This window comes from Oryctolagus cuniculus, chromosome 14, assembly GCF_051225735.1.
Source record: "Oryctolagus cuniculus isolate XC-2025 breed Fujian yellow rabbit chromosome 14, ASM5122573v1, whole genome shotgun sequence".
NCBI lineage: Eukaryota > Metazoa > Chordata > Mammalia > Lagomorpha > Leporidae > Oryctolagus > Oryctolagus cuniculus.
The window spans coordinates 86,513,229-86,532,754 of NC_142880.1; the positions used below are offsets into that span (position 1 = coordinate 86,513,229).

At 41.8% G+C, this 19,526-nt stretch overlaps 1 protein-coding gene across 6 annotated transcripts in view; it reads left to right on the top strand.

The window, feature by feature from the left end:
* NLN (neurolysin) overlaps positions 1-19,526 on the top strand; it is a 95,788-nt gene that overhangs the window by 38,208 nt on the left and 38,054 nt on the right. For all 6 annotated transcript variants that reach the window (XM_008262286.4, XM_089312810.1, XM_070056768.2 and 3 more), the window contains 4 exons: positions 1,459-1,607; positions 11,025-11,132; positions 13,364-13,466; positions 14,098-14,258. In XM_008262286.4, coding sequence (XP_008260508.3) covers positions 1,459-1,607; positions 11,025-11,132; positions 13,364-13,466; positions 14,098-14,258 — 521 coding nt within the window. The remainder of the gene's footprint in view (positions 1-1,458; positions 1,608-11,024; positions 11,133-13,363; positions 13,467-14,097; positions 14,259-19,526) is intronic.

The window sequence follows — 19,526 nt, forward strand, 5'->3', positions numbered from 1 at the left end:
TCTGTCTCTCTCTCTCTCACTGTCCACTCTGCCTGTCAAAAAATAAAAAAAAAAATAAATAAATAAAAAAAAAATAAGAAATGCACATTATGGTTTATCTTGATAGTTCTGGCAGATATTTCTACAAAGATTTGTCACAGTGTATTTTTTTTAAAGATTTTATTTTGATCAGAGGATTTTTTTTGAGTCATTTATTTATTTGACAGGCAGAGTTAGAGAAAGAGAAACAGAAATCTTCTATCCACTGGTTCACTCCCCAAATGGCTGCAACAGACAGGAGCCAGGAACTCCATCCAGAGGCCCAAGCACTTGGCCAATAAGCTGCTTCTCAGTTGTATTACCAGGGAGCTGCATCGGAAGCAGAGTAGCCGGGACTCAATTTGGCACAAGCAGAGATTTAACCCACGGTGCCACAACACTGGACCCTGTCACAGTGTCTGAAGTGGACGATATGAGGTGCTTTGTTTGACTGTACATTGTCCCGGTGTGTGAAGGATAATGTACTGTCTGCTGTGTCACATATACATTTTGTCTGTGTATAATACCTTCAAAATACTGAAGATAATAAAGTAAGCATAGATTCATTATCACAGCATCACCACTACCATCACTACAAATATATTCATTTTTTCTATAGTATTGGTTATTTCACTAACATGAGAGATTTTTGCCCATTTAGAGTCAAAATACAAATAAATAAAAAAGCCAAGAGCCAGCTTTGCTCTGTGGAGGCTTGAGCAGACTAATTAGTATCAGCATCTCTCCCAACTTCTTGCTGCTTCTTAGATGTGTGCAGCGGGAAATCTCTGAAATTGTGTGGAGCTTCGTACCTCCATGTGCACGTGTGCCCTCAGAGTGAGGTCTCTAACTTTACTTAGGTTCCCTCAGGAGTCTAGTAAGAAAGGTTGAGAAGCTCTGTTCTAAACAAACTCCATCCCACCAAATTGCTCTGCTTGTTCCTGTTTCTGCCTGTCCCAGGCTTGCAGTCTCTGTTACAACTCCGTGCTGACCGCCGCCTCCTTTGAGGTCCAGCCTTCTTACCGTGTTACCCTGGGCCCTGGCCCTGGCCAGCTGCTGCCTCTCAGTTACGGTCTTGTTCATTGACAGTCAGCGTGCTGTGGCCTGTGTTGTTCTTCATCTGTTTATGGATCCTTCCCCTGACCTTCCCAGACCCTAAGATGCTTCTAGGCACTGTCTTTACCTTGCCACTTTCCCCGGGTATAAATTATACCCTAAGCATACTTTGGTAAGTGCTCAGTGCACATTCTTCTTGTTCATCGTGATGCCAACTGAAGCAGCTGAGTCCTTTATATGCTGATTTCTTGGTAGCCTTAGGAACCTTTACAGAAAGTGTGAAATGAACACCTTGCATGGGGATAATCGTTCACTTAGGCGAGTGCTTTTTGGCTGTGTGTTTGACAAGACCTTCAGCATTCATAGTTTTTCTTCTCTCAACAGTGGAAAGAACCATGCTAGACTTTCCTCAGCATGTTTCTACTGACAGAGAAGTACGGGCAGCAAGTACAGAAGCGGACAAGAGGCTTTCTCGCTTTGATATTGAGATGAGCATGAGAGAAGATATATTTCAGAGAATCGTTCACTTACAGGTAAATGTTGTCATAAATCCCTTTAAAATGAAAAACAACTCTAAAACTAAGAAGTGAGCACCAGAAAAAGTACTTGAATTTTCCTAGGTTTTCTCCAATGGTAATAATAATGTGCATTGCCCAATACTGTATTGCATCATTGTGGCTTCCGTTGAGTTGCTGATTCCATTCATTTAAAATTAAAGACTAGGTATAGATGAATGCACACTGTAAATCTAAGGTTTTTTTAATCACCGTGAACTTGGCGGTTCAATGTAAAAGCCTCTTTGAGTTTTCAAAATATTACAAAATTTCAAAATATTCAGGCCTTGATTTGCCTTCTGACATTTTCCTCATATCTTTGTTTTAAATTTTAATTTTCCTGCCACCTCACTGATTTGTTTGGAAAACAACTGGTATGTTACCAACCTTAGGCACTTTTCGTTCAATTTTGTATGTTTCTCCAAAATTTTAAAAAAAATTTTATTCCTTTTTTACAAATTATATCGAGTCAATATAAAACTTTAATTTGGAACTCATGATAGAATATGTAATCAAGATTTCAAGTCACCATGTAAGATGTATATGCTATTTATTTTCTTATGTCAGATAAGAATTTTCACCCTAACAATTGATAATCATCTGTATAGTTCATAATAGTTCACCTTTGGCACTATAAAAATAACTTGCATAAATAAAAATAACTTTGTGATCTTTCTTTATTAGAAATTAATCTGCTTTCTGTTCTCCTTTTGACCATAGTTGTTATTCTATATGATTTGAATTGGCCTTTATAATCTCACAGTTTGATTTAATCATTAAGTGACCTAATTTTCTTCCCAGTTCTAGATTTTCGTGTGTACTTAAGAATTTTTCCTAGAGTTTCTATTTTTTAAAGATTTATTTATTTATTTGCTGGTTCACTCCCCAATTGCCTGCAACGGCCGGAGCTGGGCCAATCCAAAGCCAGGAGCCAGGAGCTTCTTCCCAGTCTCCCATGCAGGTGCAGGGGCCCAAGAGCCTGGGTCATCTTCCACTGCTCTCCCAGGCCATAGCAGAGAGCAGGATTGGAAGTGGAGCAGCTGGGGGTACGAGAGAGAGGGGGAGAGAGAGATTCCATCTCCCAGTTCACTTTCCAAATGGCTACAACACCTGGGGCTTAGCCAGGCTGAAGCCAAGAGCCTGGAAACCCATCTGGGTCTCCCTAGTGGCAGAGACCCAACTACTTGAGCCACCCTCCACTGCACATTTGCAAGGAGCTGGATGGGAAGTGGAGCAGCCAGGACCCTAGCTGGCATTTGTATGGATGTTGCCTTCGCAGCCGGCCTAATCCACTGTGCTACAACGGTGGACCCCTTAAAAAAAAAAAGATGTATTTATTTATTTGAATCTAAGTTTTCATTTGGAATAATGGTATTGCTAGTCCATCTTACCTGAGTCTTTAGGGGTGTTATCAAGATCTCAAAGTTGTGTGTTTTTAGATTTCTATGACATTCTTTAAAATTTTGTATGTATTTGGGACAGAATTTGACCCAACCTACAGCCTGTCCAGTAGAACAGCACACCACAGGGACCAAGTGTTCACCAGCGCGTTCATCAGATTTGTGCAGTTGGTTGAACTGATTTAATTTCAGGGCTTTATTGCAACAATTTAAGGTAGTTTCAGATTTGGCTCCATAACTTTTCTTCTCTCCAGTGGAGTAATTACTCTCATGCATGTGGGTTATTATATTTACATTTTTAGGGGCTTCTGTCTGTCAAGATGTTGGAATAATAATAAATAACAATTGTGTTTGTTTTTGCACTGAAGCTCATCAGGTAAAGTTGGTTACCTTGGAATACCTTCCCTGACAAATAGTTATGTTTATTTAAGCAATATTTTATAAATTCTAGAATTGTAAGAATTATTTTCTGCCAGAATTGGACATACATGGTAAATTTCATCCCATGCATACCTAAAGGACCAAATTACATATAATCCAAATAGTCTATTTATTTTATTCTAAAATATGTGATAATAGACATATTGTAACACACAGAGCCTTCTCTAAGGTGCATAAATAAGATCTTCAGTTAATAGGAAGTCAGCAATTTCAGCCTTGCTCTACTAAAATGAGGGTGCTATAAATAGCAGTTTCCAAGGTGCCACTAATGTAGACAGTAATTAAATATATTACCCAAACTAGATAGAAAATGTTATGTCATTTTTCACTTAGGATTAATAAATGGAAAGGTGAAATCACTTTGCTTTCCATGGTTCTTAGTGCAGATCTGTGAGCAATAAAGGTTTCAGTTGCCTATTGACCTGACGTTCCCCAAAAACGCAGTGGCCAGAAAGAGCAACAATCATTGGAGTTTCCCTCATAGTTTCTGGGTGTCAGGAATGCAGGAGAGAATCTGCCGGGCATTTCTGACGGAGGTCTCACCTGTGGTCTCAGGCAGTGGTGGCAAGAATCGAAGCAGGCAGGAGCCCAGCAGGCATCTCTTTCTTTACCAGGTCTCAGAGTATGTCTTAGTCGGCTCAGGCTGCCGTGACAAAATATGATGGACTGGGTTGGTGATTTAAACAATGGAAATGTATTATCTTCACAGTTGTGGGAGCTGTAAGTTCAGGATGAGAGTATGGCGAGAGCTGTTTTCTTGGCTTGCAGATGGCCCCATGTGTCCCTCCTCACATGCCTTTCCTTGGTGGAGGTGGGGAGATACCTCCTCCTCTACTTCTAAGAGGCCACTACTTTGCTATATTAGACCTCATCTTTCTCCCTGCCATCTAATGCCTGGCTAGAAACATTACATTTGTGTATCGACAGAGTGATCTAACTTAATCTTTTTACCAATTTTGTGAAGTAGCCCTTTTGATAACTGAAGAAACTGGCCCTCAGAAATGGTCACTTTCTGGGCAGTGTTGTGGCGTAACAGGCAAAGCTGCTGGCTGCAGTGCCGGCGCCCTGTATGGCTGCTCCACTTCTGATCCAGCTCCCTGCTAATGGCCTGGGAAAGCAATGAAAGGTGGCCCAAGTGCTTGGGCTCCTGCACCCACAGGGGAAACCGGGAAGAAGCTCCTGGCTCCTGGCTTCAGCCTATACCTACCCTGACTTATGCAGCCATCTGGGGAGTGAACCAGTGAATAAAAATTCTCTCTCTCTCCCTCTCCCTCTGCCTCTCCCTCTCCCCCTCCCTCTCTAGCACTTTCAAATAAATAAATCTTTTAAAAAAAATAAAAATAAAGAAATGGTAACTTTCCAATAGTCACAGTCACTTACTTGGTAAGTGCTTGTGAAAAACCATGTAGACTTCATTTTGAACCCTTCAAGGGAGGAGGTACCATGTTTGATTCTGTCCTGACCCTCTGGCAGAGTGCCTGATATAAAGTAAGCATGCAGTGAATGTTCATCGGACTAAAATGAGAAACCAGTTAGTGGCAGTTGAATCCATTAAACCTTTGCTAATTGGTACTAGAACATGAGCTATCCTTGTAGAAAAAATGAAATGATTGGCTGTCTTCCTGACAAACTGGAAAACAATTACTGACAGATTAGTCTTAGTTAATAAAAGTTTATATATAGGGGGCCGGTGCTGTGGTTTAGCAGGTAAAGAAGCTGCCTGCAGTGCCACCATCCCATATCGGGACTGGTTCAAGTACCAGCTGCTCCACTTCCGATCCAGCTCTCTGCTATGGCCTGGGAAAGCAGCAGAGGATGACCCAAGAAGTCCTTGGGCCCCTGCACCCACATAGGAGACCCAGAAGAAGCTCCTGGTTCCTGGCTTCGGATCGGTCCAGCTCTGGTCGTTGCAGTCGTTTGGGGAGTGAACCAGAAGATGGAAGACCTCTCTCTCTTTCTCTGCCTCTCTGCAACTCTGCCTTTCAACAAATAAATATTTTTATAGGCAGCTATATGAGATCTGGACAGGGATCATGTCTTAAACAAAAAGTGCTGACTATGAAATAAAAGGCTAATGGATTTGACTAAGTTAAAATAAATAACTTCTATTGATAAAGAAAATGAAAATAAATTTGCAAAATATTGGAGTAGAAACATATTCTAGGCTATATAAATAAAAATCTACAACAGTCAATAAATCAGTGAAACAATACCAGTGGAAAAATGGGCAACGAAATAAAGAATTCAGGAGAAACACAAGTGGCAAGTACATATATGAAGAGATGTTAAACCTCATTAGAAATGGGGGAAACACAAATGATTACCAATGTTTTTCTCTCAAACATTTGCAGAAATTGAGAAATTGGAAATGCTAAGTTTCCTTGTGGATGTAGATGAAGAATGTTTATGCACTGCTTGTAAGAGTATAATTGATTAAAAATAATCAGTACCAATTTAGAGAAAAACTTAGCATTATAAAGTTGGGTCTTACATTTTTTACAATTTAGCATGTCCTCCCTGCCTATGCTTGGAGTTTACCCAGAGATATTTTGCATTTGTATACAGGTGAAGTTGGATAAACGTTTGTAGCAACATTACAAAATCAAAACACTGAACCAACGTAGATTTCCAACAGAAAGAAAATGGATTAATAAATTGTGGTACATTTGTGCAATGAAATCTTATATATAGCATTGAAATAAATAAACCAGAGCAGGCTGGAGCAACATATAAATCTTAATAACAATGAAAGAAAAATTGCAGAATGCTTTATACAATGTTGTATTATTTTATAAAGTTCAGAAAAAAGCAAAACTAAAAATATACATGAATGATGAGACTGGAAAAATGTTAATCACAAAATTCAAAACAATTATCTTCTGCATAAGTTACCTATTGTATAGGAAAATGCAACTGTTGTTAATGTCCTATTTTATAAGTTGAAGGGTAGATTTGATTTGTCCTCATTACTTAATATATAGTTTTCTTCATTTGTAGATATTGTAAAAATGCATACATTAAATGTATCCTTATTTATACCAAAAAAAAAAAAGTGACGTAGTAAGGATTTCTTCATCAGAACTGTCAAAACTCAGCAGGTACGGCCACAAGTCTTGTCGTTTCCCAGTTCTGACTGTGGATTCTCAATCACTGGCCAAAAAGCCCAGCAAAGAAGATCAAAGAAGTTTCCTACATGCTCTTTTCAGTCATATTGATGAGAAAAATGTACCGTGTCTGCATGTTAACAGTCCAGGCGTATTTTATTCTAGTGGCCTGCTAAGTAAAAAATGCATGAGATGAATTCTTTAGTGAAATAGTGACTAAATTATACAAGCTAAGTTTGGGAAATACAGTGACCTATTATACTATTACCTATATTTTTTAAGAGTTGCAAGCTTTGTTCTTGTCAATCTATTTTAACCTGTTAATGATTTATGTGGAAGTTTTAATGTTACAGTAAAGAGGGCATATGATTAAGGGTGGATGCTTTTTAGCATTGTGTGATTTCTCCTACTCACCCAGCCGTGGAGAACCAGTGCCAAATGAAGATGCAAAACCACTGCTTTAAAAACTATGACAGAAAAACGAACAAAAAACTATCCAAAATTCACTTCCATTCCATTCTCTCTATTTGCCATGCCTTCTTAATTTCGAAATGTATAAGTTTAGTCATTGCTCAGGAGCGGTACTACAGAAGCTTGTAACTTTGGCTGTTTGAAGCCTGAGTATCCAGGTATAAAGCACCAACTATGTTGCCTTAGTTTCTCTGTGGGTTGGTGCCCCTCATTTGATACTTACCCCCTTTTGCATGTACTTCATGACATTGAAGTTATCTATAAGTCCTTTTATCCCTTCAAGTGACCGGAAGTTTCTCTGGGATCTTCCCTTTTGTTTTCCTAGTGCCTGGCATCAGCTGGAGTTCAGCAAATGTCTGCTGAGCGGGACTGAACTGGCCCCGGTTAGAGTGTGGTGGCCCCCGTCGGGGTCCCGCCCTGGCCCCACTGCGGCCGTGAGCCCTGGGATGGTGCATTGAGTCAGCAGGCAGGACGCGGCCCTCTGTGCTTCCCTATAGGCGGCTGCTGAAGGCTGGCCTCTTCACAGCAGCAGAATGAAACCTAACAGTGAGGCCGTGGATGGGAGGGCATGAGTGCAGAGGGAAGCAGAAACTAACTCCATGTGACGCAACTGGGAATTGTTTCTCTGATTTAGCTTTTCAATAACATACTCTAATGCCTTATTACAGCATTTCCTTAGTAAATTCTAAGTTTATGAATCTGTTTCTCAAGTGATAGAGGAAGCTGCTACCTCAGTCTTCAGTGCTTTTCTAACGTTATTATTTCTATTTGTATACACAGTGTGTGCAACACAGAAAATTCCACCAAAGTCATTATTGACATATTTTAGAGACTTGAAATATGAAGGTCTTTTGCAAAACACAGGACAAAGTCATGAGACAGAAGATGAGGAGAGTTTGGGGAAAATTAAGGGCATTTCATATTTTTTATTGTGAAATTTTATTTATTTATTTGCCAGGCAGAGTTAGACAGTGAGAGACAGAGAGAAAGGTCTTGTTTCCGTTGGATCACCCCCAAATGGCCGCTACGGCCAGCACTGTGCTGATCTGAAGCCAGGAGCTGGGTGCTTCCTCCCAGTCTCCCATGTGGATGCAGGGACCCAAGCACTTGGGCCATCCTCTGCTGCCCTCCCGGGCCACAGCAGAGAGCTGGCCTGGAAGAGGAGCAACCGGGACTAGAACCCTGGGTGCCGGCGCCGCAGGCGGAGGATTAGCCAAGTGAGCCACGGCACTAGCCTATTGTGAAATTTTAAAGAATGATAATGAATTAAGGATGGGAATGTAGTAAAATGCACATTGAGAGAAGCATTAAACTAAGAACTTGGAGTATTTCATCTCTGCCATTTTTACCATTAGATGGCGAAGTCATGGAAGCCCAGTTTTCTTGTCTGTTGCGTGAGTGTCTGAGCACACTTGTGAGAGAGAGGACACATTTATATGAAAGCTGTTTGCTACAGGAGGAAGTTGAGGGGATTTAAGTCTGTCACTATAGACATAAAAATAAGGGCCCGTCTGTCAGATCATATATGTTTAGAAGTTAACGCAGGGTACTGCAGTCCTCCCTTTAAAGAAGAAAAACTTCTCCCGAAGAGGTCTGAAACAAAGTCAGGGGGAGAAATTCTTGTTCAGGAAGGAAGGTGCAATTACAGTAAAAGCAGTCTAGAAGTGCTGACCAGTTCCTCTGAAGATCCGCAGGCAGTAATTCTGACCTTGCTCGGGGATTATACGGGCGATTATTATTATGATCAGCCCTGGATCAGAAATGTACTTAAGAAGCACATCTCACAAGTGTCTTCCTGCTACCAGAGACCTCCAGGGATTTCTCAGACCTCAGAGACTGCCAAGGGGTGTCTGCTTGTGACCGAGTCAGATTTTTGTTAAGTATCATTTTTGTGTTAAATTAAATATTTCAGTGCAGCTCACTAGTCATATTTTAATTCACTCTAATTCAGGGCTGATTTTTCTCAGAATATCCTTCTACCTGGTCATACCTGTATCACCTATTTTGGAGGTGATTTTCATCTAAACCATGAATGTTGCGTTTACTCTCCCGAGTGTACTTGCAGTCTTTCTGGTCATACCTGTATCACCTATTTTGGAGGTGATTTTCATCTAAACCATGAATGTTGCGTTTACTCTCCCGAGTGTACTTGCAGTCTTTCTGAAATAGCGCTGCCACCTCTGTGGTGGCTCCTTCCAACCTGCCTAGTGTGGGAGGCTGCCCTGCTCCAGCACAGAGTAGGAGTCCCGCTTGCATGCACTGCTGAGGCTTGGTGAGGAGCCCCGCAGGCCCGGAACCCCACTGTCCCAGCTTCTCATTGGCTCACTTCCCTGCCAGGATGGCCTGTGCTCTAGCTCTCAGCCTGCTCACCTCAGCATCTGCCAGGGCCTTCCCACCAGGCATTCTCCCAGCCTCCCAAGTTGCAGTATTTTACCGTCTGGGGACTCCTGTTGCTATGCCTCACGCTTGAGCACAGACTTCCTGGCGCTATTGAAGCCAGCCTAGACCAACTTTCATTTCAAGGGAATCACATCTGCAAGAGCACTGAATTTGAAGTGCTGGCCATTCCTGAGGGAACCAGTCCATAACCCAGTTCTCTCCCTGGCTATTTTGGTTTCTTCCCATGGTAGGCACCTGCTGTGGGGTGCCAGCATATGCCAATACCAGTTAGGGGGCATTCCAGTTCCAGTCATACCAGCATGCTTACAAATTCTCCAGGGATACAGCAGGCTATGGAAAAAGGAGTGTAACTGTGCTGTCCTCCGCTGAGGATAAACTCAGAGGAAATGATGAGTAATGGATGCACAAGTGTTTTAGTGCTGTGACACAAAATTTTAATTGGCAGGCAAATAAGGTAGATGCTTTTGGCTATAACACCTCCCCTGCCTGCGTTAAACCGCACCTCTCTTTGCCTGCTGCAGCCGTAAGTGCAAAATTATAGAACAATTGCTGAGTGAACCTAGCACCAAGAATCTGAAATACAGTCTCTAAAGCCAAACACAATTCTTTTAAAGCTTTACTTAGTTGGTAAATTAGGGATGGACAGCCCAGGTCTTCCATGCAGAGTGTCCAACCAATAGGAGGTCGCTAAGGCTCTAGTGACAGAAATCCCTCGTTGACTCTCAACCAAGGTGAACCTGTTACACCTGCTGAATTTGTCCAGAGTCCATTTCCTCCTTGGGACCGGTAACTGACCAGCTACTCACATGTGCCATGTGCACTCTGCAGCCCGTTTTGGAGAGACATCTGTTGTTTTCATTACCTCGCTGTGGCAGGGGGAATTCTCCATTCTCCTCCAGGGCCCCCTGTTCTTCCGAGTGCTGTTTGTGTCGCTCCACACAGGTTCAGATTCACTACCCAGCTTTCCTGGTCTGTGCGGTGCTGACTCATTTCCCCCAGATACTTGTTCGTATGCGGCTTGCTGTAGTCCCTTGATCTCTCTTGCCAAATGACAGAAAGGCATTTTTGAAGTGTTGGCAGCCTTCTGCTGGGGTTTTATCCAGCTGTCCTTGTTTGGTATGTTGGCAAGAGAGTCCCACTACGCATTTATGTAGAGTTTACCCCCATTATTTCTATTCCTGCCTCTCAAGTGGAACCAGGTTAGCAAATGATAGAAAATGAAATCCAGATGATTTGTGATAAGAAATCTGTTTTGTGAAAAAGATCACTCAGTCATAAAGGATTCTCAGAATGAGATTATGCAAATACTTCTATTATCACACTCTGAAGAGGTACAGGCACCCTGGATTCTGATGAAAGCAATTCTAGTTAGCTTTTTATTTGTTTAATGTTTCTTATTTAAACAAATAGAAGCTCAGTAAAGCATAAAGAAATTAGTTCTTCTAAAGGGCCTGTCTCGTATTCACCTGTATGCTTCCTAGCCCAGCAAAGATGGTGAATAAATTTGCTCTGACCTCATAGTTTATAATTCACCCATGCACTGCTGCAACAGAAGTGGTTGTCCTGCTGTTTCATTTCAGGAAACCTGTGATCTGGAGAAGATAAAGCCGGAAGCCAGACGATACTTGGAAAAGTCAGTTAAAATGGGAAGAAGGAATGGGCTCCACCTTCCAGAAGAAGTACAGAATGTGAGTTTATGTTTCTTTATTTGAAAAATAACACTGCCACCACCAACAAAGAATAAATAAAGCAAAATAGAACAAAAGTCAGAAAATAGGGAAACATGGTTTTAATAAGGTAACTCGTAACATCCATTTACAAGATATTTAGTATGCCATTTGCATTTGGTTTTAAATTCTGCAACTCAGATGAATTTCCTGGTGACTGATAAATAACTGATAACTTAGTTGTTCTTCCATTATGTCCAAGTTTTGTTTCATGTCTATTTGCTTATTTTTCCTTGCTCTATTATATATTCTTTAAGAGCTAGTTCCAGGTCTTAATAGTTGATTTGTATTCTCATTCCTTTGATCACACAGAAATAGGGAACTAATAATGAAATCCTTATTGATGGGGAGCTTTGAAACCAGCCCTTTGGAATGGAACACTCTGAGACTGATATATGCCTCTTAAAGGAAGAGAGATTGGCTTTGAAAAATGGCCCTCAAATGTTTTGTTTTAGCTATTGCTGATTGAGTCTTCCAAGTTCAGAAATAAACTTGGCTGTGGAATTTACCTCATTCTTCTTGGACAGGAAATATAATCCGTGATTTATTTTCAGGTCATTCTTCTAGCCAGTAGAACTGAAAATAAGTTTGAAAGAAATCCCAACCAAGTGATGTCAGCATAGTGGATATAACTGTTGGCACCACAGAGGCATGGTCACCTTTCTTCCATGGATGTGCCCTCTGATTACCTTGTATTCTCTTCAGCCTGGGTAGAGAATTGTGGCTGATCTCGCTTACCTGACCTTGCCCTTCCTGGTCAATGCCCAGTTTTGTTTGAGACGTGAACACTGGTAGTTAAGATATGTTTAGTTGCAACTAGCAAAATCCCTTTTTTTTTTTTTTTTGCCTGTATAACTGGAAGGTCCAGAGGTGAATAAGCTTATGAGTTAGTTGAATCAAGACACACGATGGTGTCATATGCCATTTGATTTTTTTTCCTCTATCTTCTTCAGCGTTAGTGTTATCCAAAGACTGGTTTCCTTTTATTTCTAAAATTGATGTAAATCTAAAAATCCCACCATCCTGAACATACAGAGCCTTCATCAAACTTCCTCTCATGTCTTAAGGTCCCAGAATGGGTCCTGTGCCTAATCCTGAATCCCCCAATGGTTGGGGGAATGCAAGTCCTGAGATATCTGATAGCTTCAGATAGGATCAGGTTCTATCTGAACTACGTGACTACTATACTGTAAAGTAGGGATAAGTGAAGGCAGGTTGAGGAGACACCAAAGTGTGGAAGAACAACACGAGCCATGTGTGTTAAGTCTGCGGTCTCAAATTTAAGTGTACATCAGAATTATCTGGAGGGCGTGTTGAAATCATTCCCCTGAGGGACCAGTGCTGTGGTATAGTAGGTTACGCCAGTGCGGGCATCCTATATGAGTGCCAGTTCACATCCTGGCTGCTCTACTTTTGATCCAGCACCCTGATAATGGCCTGGGAAAGCACTGGAAGATGGCCCAAGTGCTTGGACCCCTGCACCCACATGGGAGACCTGGAAGAAGCATCAGGCTCCTGGCTTCAGATTGGCCCAGCTCCAGCTGTTGTAGCATCTGGGGAGTGAATCAGTGGATGGAAATCTCTCTCTCTTTCTCTGTTTCTGTTTCTCTCTGTAACTCTGGCTTTCAAGTAAATAAATAAATGTTTACAAAAGGAAGGAAGGAAGGAAGGAAGGAAGGAAGGAAGGAAGGACGGACTCCGTAAAACTAAGATGTTACATTTTTTTTTCCCAGAGTGACCTTAGAATTAATTACTTAGTTCTTATGTCTTAGTCTACTTCAACACCAGATGCTGATTACTAAATTGAAAGTTCGAATTGGAAAAGATGAGAAATATGCTAATTGGTAATGGGCTATTGGATTTGTTCATCCTCAACTTCTACTTATTGTGTGTGTACTATGTGCCAGATACTGCTTTTGCTATACCTCCTAAATTTATTTATTCCTAAATTTAAAACCAATTTGTAGCACATCACCAGACTTCTCTATGAGTAAATGCTACACACAGTTACACATGGACATGACGGAAGGCTGCAGAAAGCTATTCATCAAGCACATCTCTAAGAAAATACTTCCTGAGGGAAGTATTTTACATAAAGGTTGGCTTTGTGAGATTTACTTGAGTGATGGCAAAAAAAAAAAAAGTAAGTTTATTTTTATTGGTAATGTCCTGTATTTTTATCTTCATTTCAGGAAATCAAATCAATGAAGAAAAGAATGAGTGAGCTCTGTATTGACTTTAACAAAAACCTCAATGAGGATGATACCTTCCTTGTGTTTTCCAAGGCTGAGCTTGGTAAAATTTTGTTATTTTTCTAAATTAAATTATGCCAGTTAGGCAAATAGTGTCACTTTCACTTTGCAGATAGATAACGTAACGTTCAAAGAATTCTTAAAAAATCCATTATCTAGTCCACTATCCGTTCTGCAGAAAAGACAACCAAACGGGTCAATATTAGGTTTTAAGCTAACAAGAGTATATACTATTTCTAGAAATAGCCTACAGGAAATTCCATAATCTTTTTTTTTCCATGATCTTTCTTGGTAACTGATACTAGTGTTTTGCAGCCTTCAGAGTTTTGAGATTTTTTTCTGCCTTGCCATGCCCCTGCGCTGTGATTTAACCTAGCTGCTGCTTCTGTTCTGGGTCTTCCTTGGAGGAATATTGCCCGTTCTACCTCATCACGCCATCTGCACAAGTGTACTGAAGCCTATTCATGGCTTGAATACCATCCCCTGAGCCACCTGGCCTCTAACTGCCACCCCCTTTCCAACAACATCAAATGGTATTAAAAGGATTGTCATCATTTTACTGGAATTTCAATTACTCCACAAAATTCCTAGAGCTATTCACTGGTGTGGTGCCAATGCTAAATAAACCAATAATGAGTGGAAAAATTAATGTATAAGAAAATGATTTTTTGCAGGTGCTCTTCCTGATGATTTCATTGACAGTTTAGAAAAGATGGATGATGACAAGTATAAAATTACCTTAAAATATCCACACTATTTTCCTGTCATGAAGAAATGTTGTATTCCTGAAACCAGAAGGAGAATGGAAATGGCTTTTAATACAAGATGCAAAGAGGTACCATAACTATTTATCTTTTGTTTTTAGTGGACGATTTTAATAAAAATATTTGCTTTGTTTACTAATTCAGTTCTTAGATTTATATTCCTATTTATGAGTGCATTGTAACTCCTAATTCCTCAGACTTACAAGACTTTAGCTTCTTCGTTCACTGACAACCTGGTTGGCATGGCCACAGGCTACACTGTTGAATTAAATAAACTAGACGTTATATTCCTTTCCCAAGTCAACAGCCTAGGGATGGTAAGGCATCTTTCCCTCATCTGCAAGTGACTTTCTTTTTTAAGATTTTGTCGCTCCCCCTCTTCGCGGAGGAACGAAACAGGACCCTGCACTGTTCTTTTGTCTGCTCGGCCCTCCCCGGGTTTGCTGCTGGTTCTTCCCGGGTTGGCTGCCGTCCCTCCACCTCCGTGGAGGGGCGGGCCCCCCTGCCACTTTCCCCACTTCCGCGGGGGAGCGGCACACCGCCGGCCGGCTCTCTCGGGGGCTGCTCAGGTGTTCCTCAGATGTTCCTGGTGCATGTTGTCTCTCTCCTCCTTTATAGTCCTCTTCCACCAATCCCAACTCTGCTACCCACACACCGAGCACGCTGCTGTCCTCCAATCAGGAGCAGGATCAGCTCCTGCAGGTCATCACTCAAGTTGGCGAGAGGCAGCTGGGTAGAAGCTGTTTACTCCCTTCTCAGCGCCATATTGTGGGAGAGCAGATGCATAGAATAAGTCTTAATTCCAGTAACTTAGTCTAGTCCGAGTTGCTCCCCACAAGATTTTTATTTATTTATTTGAGAGAGCTACAGTGAGAGAAAGTCTTCCATCCACTAGTTCACTCTCGCAATGGCCTGAGCTGGGCCAGTCCAAAGCCAGGAGCCAGGAGCTTCTTCCAGGTCTCCCACATGGGTGCAGAGGTCCAAGCACTTGGTCCATCTTCCACTGCTTTCCCAGACCATAGCAGAAAGCTGGATCAGAAGAGGAGCAGCTGGGACTAAAACCATATGGGATGCCGGTACTGCAGGCACAGGATTAACCCACTGCGCCCCTGCAAGTGGCTTCTGAAAGTCATTCCTTGGACTGACCATTTCTCAGCTTCATGGGAAGTGGCAAGAAAAGAGTTCAGAGCAAAGGCCTATCCATTCACATCCCATTGACCCAAGTTGCATCATTAGCTGTATCTAGTTACAAGGCAGGCTGGGAAATGTAGACTTTAGTTGACATCCATTTGCTTAACTTAGGAGGTTCTACTAAAAGGAAGAATTAAAAATGAATTCTCTAAGGGTCAACTAGCTAGCTGTTGTAGTCTGTCTCTCTGGCTATCAGAGTAACCATGATTACCCTTTTATCCGCCATAAATCTATTTACCATTTTTTTTAAAGATTTATTTATTTATTTGAAAGTAAGAGCTACAGAGAGGCAGAGAGAGAAAGAGAGGTCTTCCTTCTGCTGATTCACTCTCCAGATGGCTGTAAGGGCCAGAGCTGAGCCAATCAGAAGCCAGAAGCCAGGAGCTGCTTCTAGGTCTCTTTTGGGCCATCTTCTGCTTTTCTAGGCCATAGCAGAGAGTTTTATCATAAGTGGAGTAGCCAGGACTCGAACCGGTTCCCCTATGGGATGCCGGCACTGCAGGTGGCAGCTCTATCCACCTTGCCACAGCACTGGCCCCCCATTCACCATTTATTAATTTCCAACCAGTTGTTCCTTGAGCTCAAAGACCAATATCGGTGGGTGATACACAGTTCTCCCCAGTTGTAGTTTCTTATGCGCTAGCAACCTAGGAAAGGAAAGACAAAGTATTAGCCCTTAAACTGTTCCAGTGGTGGAATATGAATGGATTAGCCACACTAAAAACTCCTATATGGAAAAATAAAGAATGGGAAACATAGTAAACCTATAGCAATTATTTTTAATTGGTGGGGGTGATTGGGAGGATTTGTGTTCTGGTGAAGTTTCTTGGTTAGCACATTGGACTTTCCTTGGTTCTACCTCCTTTCTTTTTTTTTTTTTTTTTTTTTTTTTTCATGTGCTTGAGTTTTTGAGAGGAGGAAGGTTGGGGAAAATAGGGATATAATTTTTTTAAAAGATCTGATGATTTATTTGAAAGGCACAGTTACAGAGAGGGGGGAGAAACAGAGATCCTCCATCTACTGGCTTACTCCCCAAGTGGCCACAATGGCCAGAGCTATGCTGATCTGAAGCCAGAAGCCAGGAGCTTCTCCAGATCTCCCACATGGGTGCAGGGGCCCAACTACTTGGGCCATCTTCTGCTGCTTTCCCAAACTCATTGACGGGGAGCTAGTTTGGAAGTGAAGCAGCTGGGACTAGAACTGGCACCACATGGGATGCTGGCACCACAGGTGGCAGCTCTACCCTACTACAACAGCAAATACCTGGGCCTATCACAGAAAGGCCTTTGGCTCTGCTTTCTGTCAAGCATTCTTTATCAGTTAGTTGTACTCCAAGGCCCCTGGTTTTGCTCACAGGAAGTCTTTCCCTTACGCTCCATGTCTGGGTCTCAGGCAGCCACCGTCACAGATCCTTGCTGATGCCAGTTTGAAACCCGAGGGTTGCTTTCAGAATCAAATAATCACAGGCCTGTGTGTGCCAGGCTTATGATATCTTTGGTAATAAAATTTCCCCAGAAGCATGGGTGGCTTGTCTGTTCACTTCCAGTCAGATACTGGCTCAAGTACTTATGCGCAAATATTGCTTTTGCTCGAACCTGCCAAAGATGACCTTTACTAGCTCCTATGTTTATCCACCCACTTGTCCTCAGTTTAATGGAGTCTGCTTTCAGACCCCTGATCCAGTAGGCTTGAGGGAGAAGACAGCAGTCCCAGAGCAGTCCCTGCAGTTCGGCAGTTGAGTGCGTGCTTCTCACCCGATGTGGACCACGGCCAAAACCTTCTTCCACAGAATCCTTTTTCTTTCATCTTAGCAGACCCGCTAATTTTCACATGGACTCATCTGTCCTGTAATCTTTCTAAAAGCAGCAAATCCATGTCGACATTATCAGTTTTCCCAAGCAATAGCTGAATAGCAAAGATTCAGTCTGCCCTCCAAATTATGGCAAGCAACAGTTTCAGCAGGTGTTATCCGTGGTAAAAGAGGGTCATGAGACCCTCTGCAGCGTCTGCGTCCTCACCTTGCATTCCAGCACACGTTTTGTATGGGCAATATCAGCGCCCTATTCCTGGTGCCGGTCTCTCTATGTCAGGGCACAGGCCATTCAAGTTTATAAAAGTCAACCAAAAGCTCAGTGACTCGTAAGTCATTTTTTTTCCAACAATATATTAGAAGCTATCAGAGACTGAGGGAAGGGGACACTGGGGAGTGATTGTTAATGGCTTCAAAGTTTCTATTTGGGGTGATGGAAAAATTGGAGAAGCAAATCTTTGCACAACTGGGTGAATATAATTAATGCCACTTAGTTGTACACTTAAAATGGTTAAAATGCATATTTTATTTTAAATATGTTAGCACAATTTAAAAAACAAAGTGTTTTTTTTTTTAAATATTTATTTATTTGAAAGAGTTACAGAGAGAGCTAGAGAGAGAGAGAGAGAGAGAGAGAGAGAGGTCTTCCCTCCGCTGGTTCACTTCCCAAATGGCCTCAACAGCTGGAACTGAGTAGATCTGAAGTCAGAAGCCAGAAACTTAACACTTGGGCCGTTCTTTACTGCTTTCCCAGGCACATTACCAGGGAGCTGAATCAGAGTCGAGCAGCCAGGACTTGAACAGGTACCCATATGGAATGCTAGTGCTGCACACCAGGGTTTTCACCCACTGTATCACAGTGCTGGCTCCCCAGAAAGATTTCTCTCTCTCTCTCTCTTTTTTTTTAAGATTTATTTTATTTATTTGAAAGTCAGAATTACACAGAGAAAGAGGAGAAAGAGAAAGGTCTTCTATCCAATGGTTCACTCCTCAATTGGCCACAACGGCCAGAGCTACACCAATCTGAAGCCAGGAGCCAAGAGATTCTTCCAGGTCTCCCACACGAGTACAGGGGCCCAAGGGCTTGGGCCATCTTCTACTGCTTTCCCAGGCCATAGCAGAGAGCTGGATCAGAAGTGGAGCAGCTGGGTCTCGAACCGGCGCCCATATGGTATGCCTGTGCTTCAGGCCAGGGCATTAACCTGGTGCACCACAGCGCCAGCCCCGTAGTTTATTTCTCTTGAAACTGGTAGTCCAGAGATGAGTAGTCCAGAGCTGGAGGACAGCTCTACCAGCTTAGTAGGGTACTTCCAGGGTCATTGTTGTCATCTTCAGTTTACACCTGTCAAGGCAAGCATCTATAGAGGACCCAGAAATTTCACCAATCTCTTCATTCACATTCTAGTGTCCCATTATGTGTCACATGACCACAACTAGGACAGCTGAGAAAAGCAGTCAGGTGACCATGTGTCTGGCAAAGTACTAAAGAGCAAAGAGAGAGAACATATATTGAGAGAAAACTGGCAGTGTAGAGAGATCTGGAGAAACTGAGAAAAATAAAAAAATTATTTTAGGAGGAGTTATACTAGATGCATTTCTCTTATCCATGTTTCCATTCTAGTTTTAAGTTATTAATTGCTATGAACAAGTAGTTATAACAGTTTCCAGGCATTTGGCATTTTTGTAAGCATTTTACTTATATTCTTGTTCAGATCTTTATGATCACCCTACAATGTTGCTCCTATCTTTTGGCTAGTTTGAATAATACTGCAGTAAACATGATCACACAAATCTCTCTTTGAGTCTGTTTTCAGGTCTTTTGGGTATTTATCCAGAAGTGGAATTGTAAATTGTATGGTAATTCTGTGTTCAATATTTTGAGGAACCACTGTACCATTTTTAGAGCAACTGCACTATTTTATATTCCCATCAGCAATGCACAAGGGTTTTGGTTTCTCACATTATTGTTAAAACAATCTCTTCCATTTTTAGAATAGTCTTGCAAATGACTATGAAGTTATAATGGAAAGTTTATGTTATGTGTATTTTACCACAATAACAAAATCCAAAAACTTTTTAAGTATCAGTATTTGGTATAATCTTGTCAATGACAATAAATATGAAATCACTGTTGTCCTTAAGAATGTTACAGTACTACAGGGCTGGCACTGTGGCATAGCAGGTGAAGCCGCCTTCTGCAGTGCCGGCATCCCATAAGGGTGCCAATTCAAGTCCCGGCTGCTCCACTTCCTTTTTTTTTTTTTTTTTTTTTTTTTTTTTTGACAGGCAGAGTGGACAGTGAGAGAGAGAGAGACAGAGAAAGGTCTTCCTTTTGCCG